Source organism: Lissotriton helveticus, chromosome 7 (genome assembly GCF_964261635.1).
Source record: "Lissotriton helveticus chromosome 7, aLisHel1.1, whole genome shotgun sequence".
Lineage (NCBI taxonomy): Eukaryota > Metazoa > Chordata > Amphibia > Caudata > Salamandridae > Lissotriton > Lissotriton helveticus.
Window position 1 is genome coordinate 1,387,084,738 of NC_136068.1, and position 23,836 is coordinate 1,387,108,573.

At 43.1% G+C, this 23,836-nt stretch overlaps 1 protein-coding gene across 3 annotated transcripts in view; it reads right to left on the reverse strand.

Annotated features, from left to right (window-relative positions):
• TBCD (tubulin folding cofactor D) overlaps positions 1 to 23,836 on the reverse strand; it is a 2,437,462-nt gene that overhangs the window by 727,187 nt on the left and 1,686,439 nt on the right. For all 3 annotated transcript variants that reach the window (XM_078654702.1, XM_078654704.1, XM_078654703.1), the window contains one exon: positions 21,975 to 22,056. In XM_078654702.1, coding sequence (XP_078510828.1) covers positions 21,975 to 22,056 — 82 coding nt within the window. The remainder of the gene's footprint in view (positions 1 to 21,974; positions 22,057 to 23,836) is intronic.

Here is a 23,836-nt window from a genome sequence, read left to right on the forward strand (position 1 = left end):
ATAACCATAGAGGTATACTGATTGCAGAAACATTGAAAGCTACTGTATCATAGAGTATGTAATTTACAACACATCTCCTATCTTTGCAAACAAACAATAAAATTGAAACATGCAAGCTTAAACAAGCTAACATAAATAATCACTTAAATATGAGGGAGGTTTGCGATACCTTTGGACTCTAGGAGCAGAGAAAGAAGGGGGAAGAAGAGTGTGAGAATTGGGGATAGAGTCAGGAGTAGAGCATGAGAGAGTAGAATCCAAAGCATCACCAGCTCCATTACACCGTCTGCTAGAGGATGAACAAAAAGAACAAGCTACTGTATCATAGAGTATGTAATTTACAACAGTTACCATGTTACTCCTAATTCTTCTACGGGGTTTTCCCCTTATTTACTGATGAGAGGTAGACATGCTAAATCTGTTTTAAGACCTAACTTTGTCAAGGGTGTCAGGGCTGATGTCAATATGCGTAGCATCATTGGTGAGGTCAAACAGAACATTTGTGAGTCGCGTATGGCTGGCAAAATCTATCATGATGCCTCTCTCAAGTCTAAAGATAAGATTATCAAGGTTGGTGACTGGGTTCGTGTGGTGAAACCTTCTTTATCTAGTAAAGGTTCTTCTAAATTTTCCAACCCGTTTCAGGTGGAGAAAGTTACTGATTCTGCTGTTTTTCTTTCTGAGAAGGGTTGGTGGAGCAAGGGTTCAGTTATTCTTCTCAAACCTGGGCAAGAACGTTTTTTTGCTGTAGATGAGGATGGTGGTTGTGTGTGGAATGATCTTTTGCAAAGTAAGGTGTCTCGTGCTGCAGATGTATCTACTGATGGGTCTGCCCATGATGCTGGCTCTGATGCTGCTGTTTCTCCTGAAATTGTTGTTTCAGGAGAGGGTCCAGGAACTTCTTCTGTTCCTGTCTCTGTTTCTGTCCCTAACATGCAGGAGTCCTCAGGGTCCTCCTCTCTATTGGATTCCTCCTCTCATAAAAGGATTTCTAAAATTCCCAAGAAGTTTGATGATTATGTTTTGGATGTTTAATTTATTTTGTTGTTCTTTCGTTTGTAAAAAGATACATGTGGTAGTAGGCCACATCTATTTCTTTTATTTCCATGATTTTCTGTCTTGCCAATCTGTATATTGTGAGATCATCTGTAGAACATGCTTGCGTCATACTTAGAATTGTTTGATGTAATTTAGAATTGTGGGGGTTTGGTTGTTGGGGAGAAGACGGTTGGATCTGGAGGAGTTGGGATGTTGGTCTAGCTGTTCCTGTGGGTTTTGTGGTATATGAATTAAAATATACTTTTCTCAAACCTTTTCTACGCCTGATGCTTGTTGTACATAGCTTTTGCAGCCTGTCTCAGCAGAATAGAGATTTGAATCTTGGGCATTGGGGACTTCCTTCTGATATAAGGCAACCCTTCTGTAGTTCCACTTAGCACCATTTTCAAGTAGAACGAAATGAGGAAAAGCCTTCTTAACCCGGAAGGGACCACTGAACTTAGAGAGGCCCTTAGAGCAGCGACCCGGCTTAACCTTGACCAAATCACCAGTGGATATGGGAAGAATGGAAGCTTTTGAAGAAGGAGAAAGCTTACCATCATCTCTCAACCAGGAAGGAGTTAGCCTGGACACAGGGGAACGCCCACGCATCAGTTCAAAAGGGGATTTTTCAGATTGCCCATGGGGTGTTGAGCGGTAAGCCCAAACCAGCTCTTGCACACGCTCGTCAGAAAAACACCCGCTAGCAACTGACATCTGTATCACACCCTTGACCAGACGATTGACCCTTTCACACAGACCATTGCTTTCGGGATTATAAAGACAGGTGCGGTGATGAGTTATACCACATTCACGCAAGAAACAGGCCATTTTGGTAGAGGTGAGCTGGGTACCGTTATCCGTGATTAGAACTGAAGGGTAACCCTCATTCACAAAAACAGACTTGAGGAAAAGAATAGTGGAGTCAGTTGTGATCTCCTTCATGAAACGTACAGTCAGCCACTTGGAAAAGCAGTCAACAACAACTACTGCAAAACGTTGATTTAATGGCAGTTCACACATCGGGCCAATGAAATCCAAACATATTGTATGCCAAGGCAAGCTTTTAAAGGAAATGTTGCCAACTGATTGGGAACCAATAACTTTGAGACGCTTCTCTCCTTCCATGCACAAGGAGCATTTGACCACACAATCTACAGCATCGCTGTCGATTGAGGGCCACCAAAAGTTTTCCTTTACACGCCGTTGAGTAAGGGTTTGGCCCAAATGGCCCTCATGAGCTAAACTGAGGATCTTTCCCCTCAAAGAGCTTGGAGGAACGTAGCGATCACCCCTCATGAGTACGTTTTTCCCGAACACGGACAACTCATTAACAACTTTAAGAAAGGGTCTGACAGCTGGTTCTAAGGTACTTTCTCTTCTTGCCCCCTTGAGAACAAGATTAATAACTGCTTTCAAAACATGATCTTCATCCATACCCTTGGACCACTCCTCAGCTGAAAAGGAACTCTCACACAAAGACACGACATCATGTAAGGAGGCAACAGCTTTATCATCACACTGTTCACTCAAGTAACCCCCGGGTTTAGGGGAAGAAACCGGGAGGCGCGACAAACAGTCGGCTTGCACATTCCTCCAACCGTGAACAAATTCAACCTCAAACTGGTAATCCTGAAGGCGAGAAGCCAACCTGGCCAATCTAGGGGAGCCCTTGCCTGTACCACCAGGTGCTAAAACATTTACAAGGGGTTTGTGATCCGTGCGGAGAACAAACCGAGAACCCCACAGATATGTTCTAAAGTAGTTAACTCCCCACGCAGCCGCAAGAGCTTCTCGCTCGATAACGGAATAGTTGACCTCAGAGGATGACAGAGGTTTCGAGGCAAAAGCGATAGTTTTTTCGCCACACTCATGTTTCTGAAGAAGAACTGCTCCAAGACCAACACCACTTGCGTCAACCATCAGAATAGAAGGACGTCTAATATCAAAAGGAGTGAGAACACCTGAGGACTTAAGTTCAGATTTGATGCAGTTAAAGCAAGACTCTTGCTCACTCGTCCAAGAGAACTTGACTCCTTTCTTTAATAAAATTCTTAAGGGAGCAGTCTTCGAGGAAAAATCTTTGACAAACTTAGAATAAAACTCAATTAGCCCCATGAAGGACCTGAGTTGTTCTTTATCTACAGGGGGAGGTGCCAGCTCAATAGCTTCTAAAAGATTTTTCTTAGGTCTTACACCCTCAGCAGAAAGACAGAAACCCAAATATTCAACCTCCTCAACCAAAAACGCACATTTTTCTCGGCGCAACGTGAGACCAGCATCTACAATTCTCCCTAAAGCACTGCGTAAAACATCATTGTGCTCCTCCAATGTATTGCCAAAGATGAGAATGTCATCTTGGAAGAAGATAATTTTATCTAGCCCTTTGAACACTTCAGAAACCATGCGCTGGAAAACACTGGCAGCGGAGATTAGGCCAAAAGGTAAGCGGGTAAACTGGAAAGTTCCCTCGCCCGTGATAAAAGCTGTAAGATGTTTGGAGCTATCATCCAGACGAATCTGGTGATAGGCGTGCTTAAGGTCTAGTTTGCTGAAAAACCTAGCTCCTTTAAGGGTGGACACTAATTCGCCTATATTGGGTAAAGGGAAAACATCGGCTACCACACATTTATTCACAGAGCGTAGGTCAACACAGAAACGAATCTTGTTGTCAGGTTTTTGCGAGATGACTACGGGAGAAACCCATGGGGAGGCTTCAATCGGTTCGATGATACCTCCCTGTAACATCTCATTAAGAACAGCCTTAACCTCAGCCCGCAAGGCAAAAGGAACACGCCGCGCTTTGTGCTGTACAGGAATACTGCCCTCCTTTAACAGTATCCTGTGTGTGTACCCTTGTAGTTCACCCAGTTCCTCACGAAAAACCTGACTATGGCTGGCAAGTATGTCATCAATGTAACAATCATCCACAACAAGAACGGGTTCATCTGCTCTGGGATTAACAATAATGTGTAGGTCGTACTGATGAGAACGACCCAGTATTGCGGGACCATCCACAGACACATAAATCTTGCCCTGGGTTGACCTGTTCTTGAAACTGTCTGCTGTATTAAACGACTTACCTGCCACCTATCCGGATTTGGTGTCTTCTTTTCATTTACAACATTTTGGCGACTTCTGGACGGGAGCATCTGGCCAAATGCTGCTACAGCCTATGAAAAGACAAACAAAACAGTGATCCGTTCCTCGACGAACCCACGAGTGTCAGCGCTTTGAACCCTCGACGACATCTTCTCCTGCAACTGTCGGATGTCGAAATTTTCCGGATTTTACTTCCTCTTTCAGCGTTTTTGCCTCAGTGGTTACTACCGACAACGTCACCTGACAACCAAGCCTGAGGTGCGTAGCAACCGAATCAAACGTCGTATTTGTATCTTGCGTAGCCATAGCAACTGCCTTGACAATTTCTGCTACCGCGAGTGGTATCTCGTGCCTGGACTACGCATTACCGCATCACGTACCTGCTAGTTTACTGCATTTCCGGACGCCTCGCATTGTCTACGTAAGGTCATTGACGTGACCTTCGTGACGACATACGCTGGCGGCCATCTTTGTTTACATCTGCAGTCCGATGCGAACAGTGCATCAGTCCGATGCAAGCAGTTCTTCACTAAAGGATTACGCGATCACATTTAAAGTCGTTGGCACGCAATAGTTTTACCACTCAAGTAAGCACGTTATTTAATACTTTTAACGCATGGAAGTGTAGCGCTGAGCTTATTTATTGGACATCGTTTTTACATGTACCGTTTGAATTGAGAGTTCAATATCCCGTGGTCAATATTCATTATAATGGCGCAATCTATAAATATTGCTCTTCCTCCTCAGTTCCTGAGTGAACCTGGCAATCCTTCTACACCTTGGGAGGACTGGGTTATTATGTTCAATGACTACATTGAAGCCTTGGATGGGGAGGGTTTCTCTGCCAAACGTAAGAAAGCCATCTTGATGACCACATTAGGCAAAGAGGGACAAAGACTTTTTAAATATTTACCTCAGGTTCTCTCTGCCACGTCACAACCTTTGGACGAATTTGAAGAAGCTATTGCCAGACTGGAGAACAGATTTGGAAGGGAGGAAAACCTAATTCTTCAACGGTATAGGTTTTACAAGAACAAACAACTTGAGGGCGAAAGTATCGATGAATTTGTTGCCCGCCTTCGTGAATTGTCAGTCAAATGCAACTTTGGCCAAATGGCTGACGAGCATATCAGAGACCAATTAGTTGTACAGGTCAACAATAGGAAAATCCAGGAGCGCTTGTGGGCTGCTAAGAACCCCACTCTCAAGGTAGCAATCGAACTTGCTAAAGTGGTTGAGGAGAGCGAAAAATGTATTAAGGAGTTATCAAAATGTGGTTCTGACACCAAAGTTGCTGAAGTTTCTCATAAATTGGTGAATAGTGATATCAGTGATGACGAAGCTGCCGCTGTTGCGATTGTTAGAAAGAAAGGTTATGTGTTACAAAAGAAAAATATGTCTCAACAGTCGTTCAGTAGACCACAGTCACAACCTGGTAGCAAGTTTGTATCTAAAATGTGCTCTAGATGTGGGAGTTACTCTCATTCTTCCGATGCCAAGTTTTGTTTCGCTAATAACAAAGAATGTTTAAAATGTGGCAAAATAGGCCATTTCGCAAAGGTTTGTAAGAATAGAACCAATCAGAGGGTTACTGTGGTATGTGACTACAATGAGTTGAAGCGTGATGTCAACAAAATATTGATTTTGTATGATTCGGTGTGTACATGCGATGAGAAGAGAGAGCGTATTATTAAAGCAAAGTTTTTGATTGATGGGAAAAAGGTTGATTTGATGGTTGACACTGGGTCCAAGTGGACTATCATTCCCTCGTCTATGTTGCGTGAAGTTTGGGGTAACAAGGATTTGGAAGAGTGTGATATTTTTCCATCCGGATACCAGGGTGAAAAAATCAACCTCCTTGGTTACTTCAATGCCATGATTCTTTTCAAGAACAGGTCAACCCAGGGCAAGATTTATGTGTCTGTGGATGGTCCCGCAATACTGGGTCGTTCTCATCAGTACGACCTACACATTATTGTTAATCCCAGAGCAGATGAACCCGTTCTTGTTGTGGATGATTGTTACATTGATGACATACTTGCCAGCCATAGTCAGGTTTTTCGTGAGGAACTGGGTGAACTACAAGGGTACACACACAGGATACTGTTAAAGGAGGGCAGTATTCCTGTACAGCACAAAGCGCGGCGTGTTCCTTTTGCCTTGCGGGCTGAGGTTAAGGCTGTTCTTAATGAGATGTTACAGGGAGGTATCATCGAACCGATTGAAGCCTCCCCATGGGTTTCTCCCGTAGTCATCTCGCAAAAACCTGACAACAAGATTCGTTTCTGTGTTGACCTACGCTCTGTGAATAAATGTGTGGTAGCCGATGTTTTCCCTTTACCCAATATAGGCGAATTAGTGTCCACCCTTAAAGGAGCTAGGTTTTTCAGCAAACTAGACCTTAAGCACGCCTATCACCAGATTCGTCTGGATGATAGCTCCAAACATCTTACAGCTTTTATCACGGGCGAGGGAACTTTCCAGTTTACCCGCTTACCTTTTGGCCTAATCTCCGCTGCCAGTGTTTTCCAGCGCATGGTTTCTGAAGTGTTCAAAGGGCTAGATAAAATTATCTACTTCCAAGATGACATTCTCATCTTTGGCAATACATTGGAGGAGCACAATGATGTTTTACGCAGTGCTTTAGGGAGAATTGTAGATGCTGGTCTCACGTTGCGCCGAGAAAAATGTGCGTTTTTGGTTGAGGAGGTTGAATATTTGGGTTTCTGTCTTTCTGCTGAGGGTGTAAGACCTAAGAAAAATCTTTTAGAAGCTATTGAGCTGGCACCTCCCCCTGTAGATAAAGAACAACTCAGGTCCTTCATGGGGCTAATTGAGTTTTATTCTAAGTTTGTCAAAGATTTTTCCTCGAAGACTGCTCCCTTAAGAATTTTATTAAAGAAAGGAGTCAAGTTCTCTTGGACGAGTGAGCAAGAGTCTTGCTTTAACTGCATCAAATCTGAACTTAAGTCCTCAGGTGTTCTCACTCCTTTTGATATTAGACGTCCTTCTATTCTGATGGTTGACGCAAGTGGTGTTGGTCTTGGAGCAGTTCTTCTTCAGAAACATGAGTGTGGCGAAAAAACTATCGCTTTTGCCTCGAAACCTCTGTCATCCTCTGAGGTCAACTACTCCGTTATCGAGCGAGAAGCTCTTGCGGCTGCGTGGGGAGTTAACTACTTTAGAACATATCTGTGGGGTTCTCGGTTTGTTCTCCGCACGGATCACAAACCCCTTGTAAATGTGTTAGCACCTGGTGGTACAGGCAAGGGCTCCCCTAGATTGGCCAGGTTGGCTTCTCGCCTTCAGGATTACCAGTTTGAGGTTGAATTTGTTCACGGTTGGAGGAATGTGCAAGCCGACTGTTTGTCGCGCCTCCCGGTTTCTTCCCCTAAACCCGGGGGTTACTTGAGTGAACAGTGTGATGATAAAGCTGTTGCCTCCTTACATGATGTCGTGTCTTTGTGTGAGAGTTCCTTTTCAGCTGAGGAGTGGTCCAAGGGTATGGATGAAGATCATGTTTTGAAAGCAGTTATTAATCTTGTTCTCAAGGGGGCAAGAAGAGAAAGTACCTTAGAACCAGCTGTCAGACCCTTTCTTAAAGTTGTTAATGAGTTGTCCGTGTTCGGGAAAAACGTACTCATGAGGGGTGATCGCTACGTTCCTCCAAGCTCTTTGAGGGGAAAGATCCTCAGTTTAGCTCATGAGGGCCATTTGGGCCAAACCCTTACTCAACGGCGTGTAAAGGAAAACTTTTGGTGGCCCTCAATCGACAGCGATGCTGTAGATTGTGTGGTCAAATGCTCCTTGTGCATGGAAGGAGAGAAGCGTCTCAAAGTTATTGGTTCCCAATCAGTTGGCAACATTTCCTTTAAAAGCTTGCCTTGGCATACAATATGTTTGGATTTCATTGGCCCGATGTGTGAACTGCCATTAAATCAACGTTTTGCAGTAGTTGTTGTTGACTGCTTTTCCAAGTGGCTGACTGTACGTTTCATGAAGGAGATCACAACTGACTCCACTATTCTTTTCCTCAAGTCTGTTTTTGTGAATGAGGGTTACCCTTCAGTTCTAATTACGGATAACGGTACCCAGCTCACCTCTACCAAAATGGCCTGTTTCTTGCGTGAATGTGGTATAACTCATCACCGCACCTGTCTTTATAATCCCGAAAGCAATGGTCTGTGTGAAAGGGTCAATCGTCTGGTCAAGGGTGTGATACAGATGTCAGTTGCTAGCGGGTGTTTTTCTGACGAGCGTGTGCAAGAGCTGGTTTGGGCTTACCGCTCAACACCCCATGGGCAATCTGAAAAATCCCCTTTTGAACTGATGCGTGGGCGTTCCCCTGTGTCCAGGCTAACTCCTTCCTGGTTGAGAGATGATGGTAAGCTTTCTCCTTCTTCAAAAGCTTCCATTCTTCCCATATCCACTGGTGATTTGGTCAAGGTTAAGCCGGGTCGCTGCTCTAAGGGCCTCTCTAAGTTCAGTGGTCCCTTCCGGGTTAAGAAGGCTTTTCCTCATTTCGTTCTACTTGAAAATGGTGCTAAGTGGAACTACAGAAGGGTTGCCTTATATCAGAAGGAAGTCCCCAATGCCCAAGATTCAAATCTCTATTCTGCTGAGACAGGCTGCAGTGGCTATATGTTGTCTGCTCGACGGGATTCTGATTTGTGTGGTTCGCCTGCTGTACGGGGGGAGGTGGGTGGTGGCGATGCTCCTTCATCAGTGTGTGGTGGCGATGCCCCTTCATCAGTGTGTGATAATGTGCTTGGGAGTTCTGATACTATTTCTGATGTTCCTTCTTCCTCAAGGTGTTCTCGTTCCCGCCATCCTCCAGCTTACCTGAGTGACTATGTTCAATAATGTTTGTTACAGATATTTTGTTCTTTCTTTCTCTCATTTTTGTTTTGTATCCAAAGGGGGGAGATGTGTTGTACATAGCTTTTCCCTTTCAGCCCTCTCCCTGCTTGCCCTAGCCCCAACCTTCTAGATTGCTTACATGGTTCTCTCTGCCTCACCTTCTGATTCCATTCTGTGGCAGTTACTCCCTGGCCAGATGAGGATACGGTCCTGTTACTTTTCTGTCTGCTGTATTAAACGACTTACCTGCCACCTATCCGGATTTGGTGTCTTCTTTTCATTTACAACATTTCTCATCATTATAACGACCATTTGTGATGTTCCACAGCTGTTTGCTGATGACTGAAGAGCAGTTGATTTGGCCTCCATGAACAGTGTGGCAGGAGGGCTTTCCAGGTGGCAACCTGGAAAATATTTGCCAGTATCTATTTGCCTACTACACTATACTACTCAAGTTGCTGGGTAAAAGGGCAACCAGTTCTAAATACCATTCATGGTTTACACTGGACTCTAGTAGAGAAATACAGTGAACCTGGAGGCCAGGCGAGGATGTTAACAATTTAAAGTTATCTGCTGACGACCTGCATATGTCTTTTTAGTGCCTTGCCTTAAAGACTTTTTGGGAGGAAGCAGATAAACTATTAAAGTGATTTATCACAAGGTGCCTTTAAATACAACTGCTGTTATTTTTGGTGTGCCGCCAGAGCACACAGACTACAGCAAGGCTGCACTAAAGTTGTTTATTTAATTTTAATATGGTGTAATTAGCTGAGTCCACATCTATGCTAAACTTATTCTGGAGATAATGCCCACTGTGGATGACTGGCTTTCAACATGTTAAATGCACTATAGCGATGAAATCTGGTGACGGTGAAATGCTAGTGCAACAGGATAGTCTCAATACCTGGGTTGTTACAGAAATAAGAATTCGATTTTTCTTTTATGTCTGAGAGTTGGGTAGCCCAAACTGCACACGTCCATCTTTCTGTCCGATGATTATTCTGCCCATTAATGGTTTTCCTTAGGGTGTTGTGAGGAAAGACGACATACATTCTAGAAGAAGGTAATACATAAATACGTCGCACCAAATGCATTCCACTGTTACGGGTGGCCCAGTTACAAGGGGTCAAATTTTGGTGCAATAGGAGGAGAAGGAAAAGAAAAAAGCCAGTAAGATATCCCATTGTGTTAACCTCTCAATACAGCGATTTGTATGCAACTGATGGCCACAGACTAACACCCCACAGCACCCAAATCAGCATTTCGTTCTCCCAAGGCAGGTAGTTACAACACGGCAAATCTGCACTAACAAGGGTTTAATATGATTTCATAGAAAAACGATTTCATAGAATGTCATTAGTGAGAACCCATTTCACCTAAACTGTTTGATGGAAATGTTCTGAATAAATGGTATTTACCATTTCATAGAAACTAATTCATGGAATGTCTTTTTGATCCAAATTTGCATTTGCTTGTTCAAATTTTTTTTTAAACTTTATTTTTGGTTATGCAAAGTAACATATACATTCCCCCCCAATTGTGGCATCATACAAGAACTGTTGCATACAGAACAACAACATCATTAAGGCACATTAGGGACACAAATATCACTGGGCAAACATCGGACATTGGGACTATAAGAAGAACCATACATTACGATCAGGACATAGCAACAGTGGACATGAGGTAGCAGCCGAGTGCAAACGACAACCCAGATCTAACTGTCCCCATTACCCTCCCCCTCCCCGTCAGATCCCGACCCCTCAGGTGTGAACAGTTCTGCACTAGTCCCCTCAGAGTCACTCAAGGTCAAACCAGCAGTACACATTACTCTCCATGCCAACAGGTCTTCCTGCAGTCTCTCATCCCTGCGCGCGCATTGCATATGAGTCTCCTCCGCCAGAGACCACTCCCGAACATCCCTCAGCCATGCAGATGCTTGCTCAATTTTTAATGTGTAAACGTAATGGTTGCAGAAGTTACTTTCAGAAAGATTCTCCAAGATATCTATTTCAGTGCTTTATTTCAGGGAACATTATTTCAGATTTATGTCATTTACATAGTCATTCACTTCAGATGCTTTTAATTCACTGAACCACCCCTACACACCATCAACCCCTAGCCCCTAAGAACTCCTCACCGCAACTAAACGACAGCCATTCCTGAACTATAAAAGTCCTTTCTACTCGTACACTCCACCTATCAGTGAACCGTAAAACCCCTCACTATCCCTAAACTCCACCCATTCCTGAACTCTAAAAACCCTTCCTACACCTAAGCCCCAGTTTAATGACCAGCGTGTCATCTGTGTCTTATTACACTGTACAGTGAACTGCTTGTCATGTTACCCAGTTCCTTTTATAGAGTTCTAGTTCTAGAGTTTTCATCTTGTTTAAGCTATCTAGAACTCTGAGCTTTCAGTTGTTGCTGAGGCTTTAGTGGATGGGACGTCTTATGAGTAGGCACCTACCGTTCTTCAATAAAAGACTCTTTAACTATCTTAACCAGTGTGTTGTGATCATACTTCATTACACCCACCCATCTCTGACCCCTTAAAACCCCTCACCACACGCAAACTCCACCCATCCCAGACCGTAAAAAACTCTCACTGCTGTTAAACACCACCCCATCCAGGATCCCTAAAAACCTCTTACCACTCCTAAAGTCTACCCATCCCTAAACCCCAAGAAAACCCTTTCAACATCTAACTTCCACCCACTCCAGAATCCTTAAAAGCCACCCACACCCTAAATTCCTGTGATCTAAAAACTCTTCACCACTCCAAACCTCCACCCATAACTGAACCTAACCCCTGCCCTGACCAGCCCTAAACTATGCCCATGCATGAATCCTTAAACCTGTAACACTACTACACCCCACCCATCCCTAAACTCTAAAAACACCTCACACCCTTAAACTTCACTCATCCGTAACCCCCTAAAAACCTTCACTACGCGTAAACTCTACCAATTTCTGAAACCTAAAAAAAGCCTCACCATTCCTAAACGCTACCCAAGGCTCAACCCTTAAACCCCCTCTCTGTGCCTGAACTCCACCCATTCCTGACTCCTAAAAAGCCCCATCATCCCTAAACATTAACCATCCTTAAACACAAATACCCCTTACTAGTCCTAGAATCCACCCAAGTTTAGTGTAATTTTGTATTTTTACCTCAAAATCATCTTTCGTTTAAAACGTTTCCTTTAAATTTCGATTTTTATTTGCTTAAAATTGTTTTTCTCCAATGTGGTTTCTCAGTTTTCGGTTTTCAATAAATTCACATGCATCAATAACAAGCACTATGTACAACACATTATTGGTTTCATCTTTCCCCGTCCCCTTCCATTATATTGAACTGGAGGTTAGAATTGAGCAGAAGTAAACATGCTTCTGGTGGAAACATCTGTCTACTCCTGCTGTGACTGCACGCTAAGGCCTTTGTCCCTGACAGTTAGCTTTTCTGGATGTCTAGAGTAACGACTAAGTGATGTGGCGGTTGTCATGGTTACTAATCCTTCTTACTCCAAAGAAGAATGTATTGCCTAGCACTTGAAATCTTGTCAGCATTTAAGTAACTGCTCCCCTCGGGCTTCCTACAAAATGTGGCCTCCTCTAAGTCATCAGACGAGGGTTTTCAGACCTAAGTTAAAGCTATAGTTATTTTTTAAAAGTGAACCAGCAGACAGAACAGGGGGCATCTCACGGGTACAGGTTTTGTAAAAACGTGAAAATATATATATTTTTTTTAACAAAACTTCAAGACACGATATGTAATGTAGCAAGCTCTTTCCGTATGCTCTGATCTTTCAAGTTTTTGCTCTTTTAAACAAGTAGCAAACAGAACAACTGAAATGTGCAGCACATAAACCTCAGCAATGCATTGAATATTTTCTCCCCACCCCACTGGAATTGGTGGAGCGGCCTGTGCCCCAAACCCCTCAGTGGATGCTCTCTTCGCTGCATGCCAATCAGTACTCATAAAACCTTCAGACAGCTTTTGACGAATGTTTAGGCATCGTTCATAAATATATGCGTAGACAGGCCCACACTGGGTGATTTCTGGAGACACGTGTTCTAAGCTTTGGAGACCCGCCAGGGAAGCAAAGATTTCTCACGCCGATGTAATACTACACAGTGAAAAAATTAGTCGAGATGAGGGAGTGCACTGATGGTGCCTGTTGGTTTGAATATGGGGTTTGGGTGTGGTTAAGTGGTGGGGATGAAGTTAAGGGAGGTGACAAGCTGATAGGCGTATTTTGGCCACATAACAGGCATATTGAGCTACACATTATTACATTTTAAATCTAGGTGTGATCCTCAGTGGGAGGCCATGAATGCAGTCATCAGCAATGACTTGACTGTGTTAACTGAAATAATGATTTTAGCTATCTAATGTAAAGATACACTTAGGCCAGCCACCAAAGTCAGACTGGTTCTGTGGTACCGGGAGCATTTACCACTCAGTCGGAACCACACAATGCCATTACCATACATTGCCTTTACCATGCATGCCTTTACAACGCAAGTAAAAGTACGTTTAAGGTAAGTGTGGGTGGTGGTATTGGGTGTTAATGGTGTTTTTAGGGTTTAGCGATGGGTAAGGTATTAGGTGGGTTTAGGGGTGGGTAAGGGTATTAGGTAGTAAGGGTGCTTTTTGGGTTATGGGGTGGTAAGTGTGTTTTTAGGGTTTAGGGACGGATAAGACTATTGGGTGGTAAGGGCATTTTTAGGGTTTAGGCATGGCTAGAGGTATTGGTGGTAAGGGTGTATTTAAGATTTATGGGCGAGTAAGGATATTTGTTGGGAATGGTGTTTTTAGGGTTTAAGGGAGAGTAGGGGTATACAGTGGTAAAACTAATTAAAAAAATTGGGGGTTCTCCCAATTTACAAAAAGATAATAAATATTTATTTCAATATATATACACACACATATGTACAAAAATAAATATATATATATATATATAAATATATGAATCAAAAGTTGAGAGAATCAAAAGGACACTGTAGACAGCTTGTACGCAGGTGGAGAAGAAGCTATAAAAATCTGAAGAGCTAACTCTTTTTAAATCTGCTCTCAAAACCTACCACCAACAAATTAAAACAGAAGAGAAATCCTATTTCACCATTCTAACTAGGCAGGCAGACTCTGATCAAAAAACAATTTTTAAAATTATGAAATCCTTTACGCACCCTAAAACACTGGAACACAAGATTCTGCCATCTTAGACTTTATGTGATCAAATAGCGGACTTTTTCTAACAGAAACTTAAAAGCTTACAAAAAGATTTCAAGATAACCTCTTCTCCTGGCACTGAAGCATATGGCAGACTGTTCCTCAAATCTTTCCATGAGATCAGTTTAGAACAGTCACGTCAAGCTATCCTCTCCTGCAAGTCAGGTTCCTCTTTTGGTCTGTGCCCTCTAAAAGTACTGCATGCCATTATTGACATAATTAATCCAACCATTAACAAGATAAACTCCTCACTCACAAGGGCAGAAGTATCAACAACGTGGAAAATCGCAGCAGTTAAACCCCTCCCAAAAAAACAATGATATGATCCTCTCGAACCTGTGTCATATCTCCCTTTTACCCAGCCTCAGCAAAGTTACCGAAAAGTTAGTTAATTAACACCCAATTAACTTCCTTCTTAGAAGAGGCTAATATTCTGCATTCAAGCCAATCAGGTTTTAGGCCCATGCACTCCACAGAATCAGCATTACTACATACCACTGAAACCCTTAAATTTGCCTTAGAATAAGGGAAAAATGTGCTGTTGATTCTGTTGGATCTATTGGCCGCATTTGATACAGTCTCCCATGACATCTTGGGAGACCGACTCAAATCATATGGCAGCCAAGACTTGGAACTCCCGCCCCAGTCACCTACGGCTGACCCTGGATCACCTCTCCTTCAGGAAACTACTCAAGACCTGGCTGTTCGAGCAATAGCGACTCCCCCCCCTACCCTCCCCCCTCAGCGCCTTGAGACCCTTTCAGGTGAGTAGCGCGCTATACAAATTCTTGTGATTGATTGATTGATTTACCACTTGGCCCTTGCTTGGCCGAAATCTCTCCTATCCAATAGAAAACAAATAGTCACACTTGGCCACTATCAATCACCAGAGAAACCCTTGCTCTCTGGTGTCCCACAGGGCTCTGCCTTAAGCACATCTTAAAACATCTAATATGTCCCCCTGATAAATCTGATATCATTGTTCAATATTGAAACCATCTACAAAACTGATGATACTCAGTTAATTCTAGTATTAGATAAAGACTCCACCAATGCAGAAGAGAATTTCCAACTCTGCCTCACAGCTGTTTTTCACTGGATGCATCCAACCATATAAAATGTAACACCCAGAAAACTGAGATCATGCAGCTTGGAAAATCTAACACCTTCTTGCCCAGCCGGTGGTGGTCTAATGATATTCCCCCTCCGCTAAACACAGTAGATGTAGTGAGGAATCTGGGAGTAAAGTGTTATACTTCACTATCCTTCCATAAACAAGCTCTCTCTCTGGCCGGCACATACTTCTATCTGATAAAGTCGCTCAAAACGTTTTTTGATCTCCTACACCTTGTGAAGTGAGAAAGGCAGTTGCAGTGGCTTTGATCACATCTAGATGAGACTACTCTGACAGCTTACTCGCAGGGACCAACAAGTCTGTTTTGAAGAAACTACAGATAGTTCAACATGCGGCCACTTAAAATCTTTACACAGGCTACCTATGCATAAAAGAGTCCTCTTCAAGATCCTGGTAATCATGTACCGAGCTTTTAGGTCATCAGGACCCAAGTACCTTAGGGCCAGAGTTAAACCGTATGTGGCGCAGCGCCTCCTCAGATCCTCATCAGCAAATCTCCTGATGCCACCCAGCTTCAATCTCACCTCTAAAGGTGGCAAATCAGTGGCTGTCCTAGGGGCAAAAGCCTGGAATTCTTAACCTATCCATCTCAGATTCTCTCAGACAGAATCTATTTTCAGAAAATCCCTCAAAACCTGGATCTTCGGAGTCTCAGATGCTCTAGTTCTCTCACTCTACTGATCTTGCAGATTTCTCTGCTGCTCGTTTTTTTGGCCCGTCATAGCTCCATGATGCTCCCCGGAGTGACAGCTGGCCTCCCTAAATTCTATCATACATACATACATACATACTATTTCCAGGATTACGCGTGCCACTAAGGATATCTCATTACTGATAATGCTACTTGGTCACAGTGGAGATATCTCAAACTGGTTGGTGGCCGACTAGCTAGCTCCTTTCACTGCCTAGACGGAGGGTGGAGAAGACATGGCTGAAGGGATTTTTCTGACGCTACAAGATTGGTTAAAATATGCTTTTTACTGATGCTACTGATTATACTCCTAACTGCACACTTTAACATGAATCGCAGCAAGATATATGGGGCCCTTGCAAGAGCATTTTTTAAATCTAGAAACTAACCTTCGATTTGGGAAAAAACATTATCCCCAGATGCATCAACAACCCATTTTGCGATTCCTTAATAGCGAAAAATACTGATTCGCTATTAAGGAATAGCAAAATGGAATGCATCAAGAAATCACAAAAAAAATTGCGATTTCTTAAAATTCCTTAATTGCGACTCGCAAATTGCGAGTCGCAATTAAGGAATACCTCCCCATTCATTCATATGGGCCTTGAGGCCCATAGAAATGAATGGGAAGACAATCTCAATTTGCGAATAGCAATTAGCGAATCGCAAATTGAGATTGAGATTTCAAGGGTGCAGGGGTGTCCAAAGGACACCCTGTTGCACCCCTGAAATTGATCTGTGCACATATGTTGCGAACACACATGCCCTTAGGGTATGTGTGTGCGCAACATGAAACTTTGAAAAATGCACTTTAGTGCATTTTTCAAAGTTTTTGCAAATTACCATGAAGTTGTACTTCATGGTAATTTGCGTGCCCAATAGCGAATTCGCTATTTTTAAAACTTTCATGCATTGCATTTAAGGAATCTCAATTTGAGATACCTTAAATGCAAATAATCGCAATTTAGCGATTTCTCATTTTGCGATTTTTGCATTTGGGATGATGCATCCCATATGCAAAAATACCGTTCGCAAAGGGGCAGTTTCTGAGAATCTGCCCCTTTGCGAGCTGATTTTTGTTTGATGCATCTAGCTGTATATTCCTTATGGTGGCAATGTCATGCAATGTTTCTCATTAAAGAATGTATACATGTTCCTAATACTGTAATGGCTAGGCTCAAGTTCAATAACTGTTTTTTACACATACACTAGCCTGGATACAAGACCAACAATATGGTAAAGGTGCTAAAGTCAACGTATCATTAGTACATATGATCGTCTACAAGGACATAATATTTGTCAAATTATCTGCAAAACAAAAATAAAATAACTAAAGTGTGTTTTTATTCACTGCTAGCTAAAAATGTATTATACTACTAAGCCTTCAACTGCATATGTTGCATGAAAGGCTCATGAATACCTAGGTACATTAAGAGAGTAGGAACGTACATACATCACATGGTAAATTGGATTAAAAAACATGTCATTACTAGGCGTGGGCGTAACTTGTGTAATGTGCTGTTGTGCAATTACAGCAAAATTATGCAAGATTATTTGAAATTATGCGAGGAGTGTAACTCTGAATTTAGCACTATTTTCTTAGCGCAAAAAGCACCCTTGCGTCCAAAATGAAGCCGCTAATGCATTTGTGTTAAAAGACAATAGTACTAAATACAACACAACATGAAAAGCAGCAGCCGCTGGCTCTGTTCCTGTGCTCTAGGGTAGGCATTTTTGCCGCAAATTACTCCAAATTACACCAACGGGTATATTTGTGTATTTTTTGTTAAATTAAAATGCAAAATTAGTCAGATTACTAAACATAATTAAAATTTCACCCAGGCCTAGTCATCAAATCTTAACTATCAGCAAGTCTGAAACTGGGTCCTGCATGGATTTCAAATTCTAGAATTTCAAATAAGAAACAAAAATCCACAAGGTGGCATTGGATTAAATAAAAAAAACTATCCATGAAATAAAAAACTAAACAAAAAACCCAACTGATTCATCAGCTCCGTCTTTGCCAGCGGTGGAAGCTAGGTCTATATCATGTAACAAGTATTGGCAAAGACAATAGGTCTCTCCTATGCAAGAGCTACTGGCTTTGGCAATCTGTTTTAGCCATGTTAAATACCAGTGTGGCTGCTGTTCATCATGGCTAAAAGTTAGTGGTGTGGGATGGGTGGGGTAGAGTGGAGTAGAGTGGAGTGGGATAGAGTGGGTTAAATTGGGGTAGAGTGAAGTGGGGGTAGAATGGAGTGGGGTGGATTGGAGAAGAATGGAGTGGGGTGGATTGCAGTAGATTGGAGTGGGCTGGAGTGCAGTGGGGTAGATTGAATTGGGGTAGTTTGGTGTAGCATGGGGCAGATTGTAGGGGGTGCAGATTAGAGTGGGGTAGATTGGAGCAGGGTACATTGGGTGGATTATTGTAGGGTCGATTGGAATGCAGGGGGTAGATTGGAATGTAGTGGGGGAAGATATGGGTAGTTTGGAGTGGAATCGATGGGGTAGATTGGAGTAGAGTGGAGTAGATTGGAGTAGAGTGAGGTAGATTGGAGTAGAGTGAGGTAGATTGGAGTTGTGTGGGAGTCGACTGGGGTTCATTGAGGTTGATTGGAGTATGGTAAATTTGAGTGGGGTAGATTGAGGTGGTGGGGGTAGATTCGAGTGGGGTATATTAGATTGGAGTGGAGCTGGGTAGATTGGAGTAGGGTGGAGTGGAATAGGGTAGAGGGGAGTGGAGTAGGGTAAACAGAAATGGGGTAGAGTTGAATGGACTGGAGAGGAATAGTTTGGGTGGATTATAGTAGGCTAGACTTGTCGTGTAGTTTCTATTAAACCTATATAGGATCTGCGCGTTTAGACAACATACACTGTAGGACTGGTGTCAGGCTGAGTCTATACACACAGTATGTTGTACTGTGTACTAGCTAGCTCACAGTGCCACTAGAAACTCCTCTTACCAAGGAGAGAATAGTTCTTGGCAACTATCGAACACGACAACCCTGCTCCCTCAGGACAGTGGAAACAGTGTACTACTTTTCACTCAGTCACTCGTGCTCACTTAGTCTCAGAGAGATACACAGCATAAACGTTATGGACGTTTTTCAATAAGCATTTATTGAACAGTCGTTATTCTGGTGTAAAATAGGTGTGCTGAAACAAACATTAGACAGTAACAGATATAAATGATTAAAAGCACTAGGAAAGTAAAAGGATGGTAGATTTCTACCATTTTGCTATAACCATGAATACAGGCAAGTATATAAAATATATGACGATAAAATGCATACTCCTACGATGCTACCCTAACTAGATGTACCTAAGTGTACCTAGCATGTATGTTGGTGTTTAGCCAAGAATCCCTCTAGGATTCAGTCATCCCATTACCTGAAGTGAGAGACTGTGGGACCCTGTCTTGGTCTCGAGTTGGACACCCTGCAAAGGATGTTAGACGACTGCGAACTGGAGTATCTGCATGCAGGAAGCTCAGTGTCTCGTGTCAGTATGTGTCGACAGGGAAATCCTGATCTTCTCTGTTTGTCTTCTCTAATTGTTATACCCAAAGGTCTCCCCGGGGGTTCTATCTTGCTGTGCCACTTGTCAGATTTAGGATGACCTCGGGAATGAACTTTATACATGGATATTATACAGGAGATGGTAGTCCTGCTGAGTTTCCAAGAATCCTCATGCATAATGTATGAGGCCTTTACGAGGGAAAATCCTGCGTTCATTGTGCAGTGTTGCATCTAGGTAAAAGGTCAGTCCCTAAGAACCGTTATGTATGTAATGTAGGGAAGAATATAGATGAAGGGTTAGGATATTACCGGAGCATATATAGGGGTACCTCTATGGAATATAACAGACTGGAGTGCAGTGGGGTAGAGTGGGGTGGGGGTAGACTGGGGTTGGATAGATAGGAGTGGGGTAGTTTGGCGTGGGGTAGATTGGAGTGGAGAGGGATAGACAGGAGTGCAGTTGGATAGAATGGTGTTTGGTAGATTAGGATGGGTGTGGTAGATTGGGATGTAGTGGTGTAGACTGGGATGGAGTGGGGTAGAAGGGGTTAGATTGGGGTAGAATGGATTAGAGTGGGGTAGAATGGGTTAGAGTGGGGTAGATTGGGTTAGAGTGGGGTAGATTGGAGTTGAGTGCGGTAGATTGGAGTTGAGTGGAGTAGATTGGAGTTGAGTGGGGTTGACTGGGGTTGAGTGGGGTAAAGTAGAGTGGGGTAAGTCATGTGGAGGGGAGTGGTGTGGTGTGAAGTGGAGTGGTGTGTTGTGGAGTGAGTGGCGTGGCGTGGAGTGAGTGGAGTGTCGTGGAGTGAGTGGCATGTTGTGTCGTGGAGTGAGTGGCATGTTGTGGTGTGGAATGAGTACTGTAGATTAGACTGGCGTGGAGTCGAGTGGCATGTCTAAGAGTGGAGGGGTATAGAGTGGAGTGGCATGTTGTAGAGAGGAGTGGCATGGCACAGAGTGGAGTGGCATGTCGTAGAGTGGAGTGGCATGCTACAGAGTTGAAGGGCATAGAGTTCAGTGGTGCAGTGTGGAGTATAGATGGTGCGGTAGCGCACTGGGATTAAGGAAAACATATTTTCAATTGAATTGACCATTATATTTGCACCGAAATACGGTTTTACTGCGCACAAAATATAATGTGTGCAAATGTCATCACCTAGTGTATTGATGGGTTTTGATTGTATTCAAATATTTGTTTTCACTACACTTCTGAATTAAAAAAAAAATTGTTTCATTTGTACTAATTCTGATATATTCAGAAACACCAGCACAGTTTATTTTTTTTCTCTCCTTTCACATGGGTACTCAGTCGGATTGTCACAGAAATTCTCTCACTTTGAAGTCAGGGACACAAAAGTAAACCCCAAGCCCACTCAGAAGACACAGCCTGACATTTGACCTCTGTCTTTGAATGCACAGCAAATGAGAAAAGTGAAGAACAAGATTTAAAGACCTGTGTAAAGAAAATGAGTCTGTGGAAGAATACAGTAAACAAGTTTGGGCAATGGGAGGGACGAACTCAAGCTGGACAGTCTAAAACAAATAAAGCAAGCAAATAGAAAGCCTGAAAATTCGAGCTACAACCCAAAATGCCAAATGGTCAGCAATTAACGGAATGCATTCCCAGGGAAGCTTTCTCAGTTTTCCCAAGATACCATTAGCAGACCAGACAGCTGCTGTGTCGGAAAGGCTTCGACCTAAAAATGGCGAGACTGCACTGCTAGAAGTATAAAAACTGGATACACTTTAATGCGTTTTGGAATCATGCTTCTTTAAAGCCTACAGGGCTTTCATCTCAGGAACAGCAAAGAGAACGTTCAAGAGGCAATTTCTAGAGATGAGCTTTTTTTCTTTGTATTATTGGTCCGGAGCCCTATTCCCTTTGTCAAATCAGGGCTACAAATGCCCAATTGCACAGAACAAAACTCAACCTGATAAACTACTATTGCATGGCTGAGAATCTTGAGAGCTCTGGTGTCAAGGTGGGTATTAATGACGGTCCAAGAATGTAAAACAACCCATTGAGCTTACAGTTAAGACGGAACATAAAACTCTATGGATGAGCCTTGCATTCTTCTAAAATAGGACAGTGCTACTGAAAGTCAGGGGCGTACATCTGAGGTCGGGGAGCGTGGGGGGGGTCGGGCTAGGCATGGGGAGTGGGCGGGTGCTTACGGTCCAGCAGGGTCGGGGTACAGAGTCCAATTATGGCAGTCTTTTACTACCCGACGGCAATTACGTTGGTAGGGTCCCATTTTCATAGCTTTCATTATGACCAATAGCGCCCTTGCTATGCTAGTGCTGAAACACTATTTCTGCTTCAAACCCTTTATGTGCCTATGAGATGTCATTAATAGTATTACTCACAAAAAAACAGAAAGAATGTGTATTACTTACCCCGCCCACGAAGATCGGTTTCTCCCAGTCGAGTCTGGTAATACTCCTCACACAATGCAGCCAGAGCGGAGACCGCAGCTTCCTAAAACAGGGGTGCATTTGTCCGATTAAATAGCCACTGAGACATCAATCAAGAAATTAGACTTAAAACAGTGGGTAAAAGCAATGCAACACACTGTGTCCCAGCAATGCTACAGAGACCATCAATGATGAAGCAATGTCCTCAGAACAAATTCACATCCAGAAAGGGATACATGCCTACTTACCTATACGGTGCTTCTATCAAGGAAGGGCTGATGTTATGTGACAGTACTGCAGGGTTACAGTAGGAATGATCTTTACGTCACAATTGTTTCGCACAACCACTTTAATTATGTGTACAGGTTTACATAGCACAAACATCGACCAACTGCATTAGAGCACATAACAATACGTTTACCGAATGATTATTTTGAAGCAGAATCAATTTACACTGCTCGGTGCAAATAAATCATTACACCTGCAAAACGAACAACAAGCCATGACACCACAGTGCAACTATTATGAAAGTACCCAGAGCTCCAACACTGGTGCAGTTGGCAGGTATGCTTGATTTTCTTCTATTATTTGATTTCTGATTTCGTACAGCACTTATGTATGAACAGGTTGTAGAACGGCAAATGTAGGCTAAAGAAAACCACATTTACACTTTTTTCATCAAGTGCGGATGGTTTGTAGTTGCACTCCGCTCTGGAGCAAGCACTGTCTAAAGATAGGACTGGAAAACAGTAACTGAGGCAGGCACAGCGCCATTAGGGAACAAGCAATAGGTAGGTGTTGCTTAAACTTATCAGGAGGCCGGCCTTTAAGCATGATCTTCTTGCCTATGAACTGAGGGTCTGGGTGTTCTGGATACAGGGACCATACACAATGACTAACTGTGGCCTTTTATTCACTAAAATCCTGCACAACTCTAGAACAATAATTATTTGCCCAAGTTGTGTTAACTCTAGTTGTTACAGTTTGAAGATGTCAAATACTGAAGAATGTCCGGACCTACATCCGTCTCTAGTGTCAATACTACTGGCTTCTGTTTATGATGTAGAAAAGTGAAACAACAGGAGTGTGGCTGACACCAGTTATCAAAGGGTAAGCAATTAGAAGGTATTTTTGGCTGCTGACTGTCAATAGCTCTGTTTTAGAAGCATTGAGCTTAAAGGCATTCTTCCCTGTCCAATAATGTAATACTGGAGTACAATGTTGGAACACTGGCCCTGATGGAGTATTAGACCTAGATGTTTTTTTCTTCTCAGAAGAGGGCTGGGAGTCCTGAACCGAAGAACTGTTTTGGGGTCCTTCAGAGAACTCCTTCCTTTATGAATGCCCCCCCCCCCCACTTCTTCTGGTGAGGACCCTGCCACCTCTTGCATTGATTCTCCCCGATACCTTCCTTTGGACCCTGATGCTGACCCAGTAGTCAGCCTCCTTAGCCAACTCCCGGGGTCAGAGAGCTTACTGTCAACAACACGTAGGAGCAGATCTGGAAAATAAAGACTGAACATGTTCTCTTTGGCAAACAAATTATACAGCGCCTGGTAATCCTTTACCTCACTGCCCTTCACTCAACCATCCAGTGCCTTGTAAAGGATCAACACAATCCACCCAGGTCTGTTGGGTTAGCTCTTGACGATCCCTGAACTTCTGCTTGTACTTCTCTGGTGTCAAGCCAGACTTCCTCATCAAGGTTTTCTTCATGGGGGAGGGTGGATACCTCATTCTGTAACACACATCTAGGGCCAGTAGGCTGTCCCTCCCCCTCACTAGGGATATGCCTACACAGACTCGCTCCTCAATCCCCTTCTGGGATCTTGTGAATATGCAGG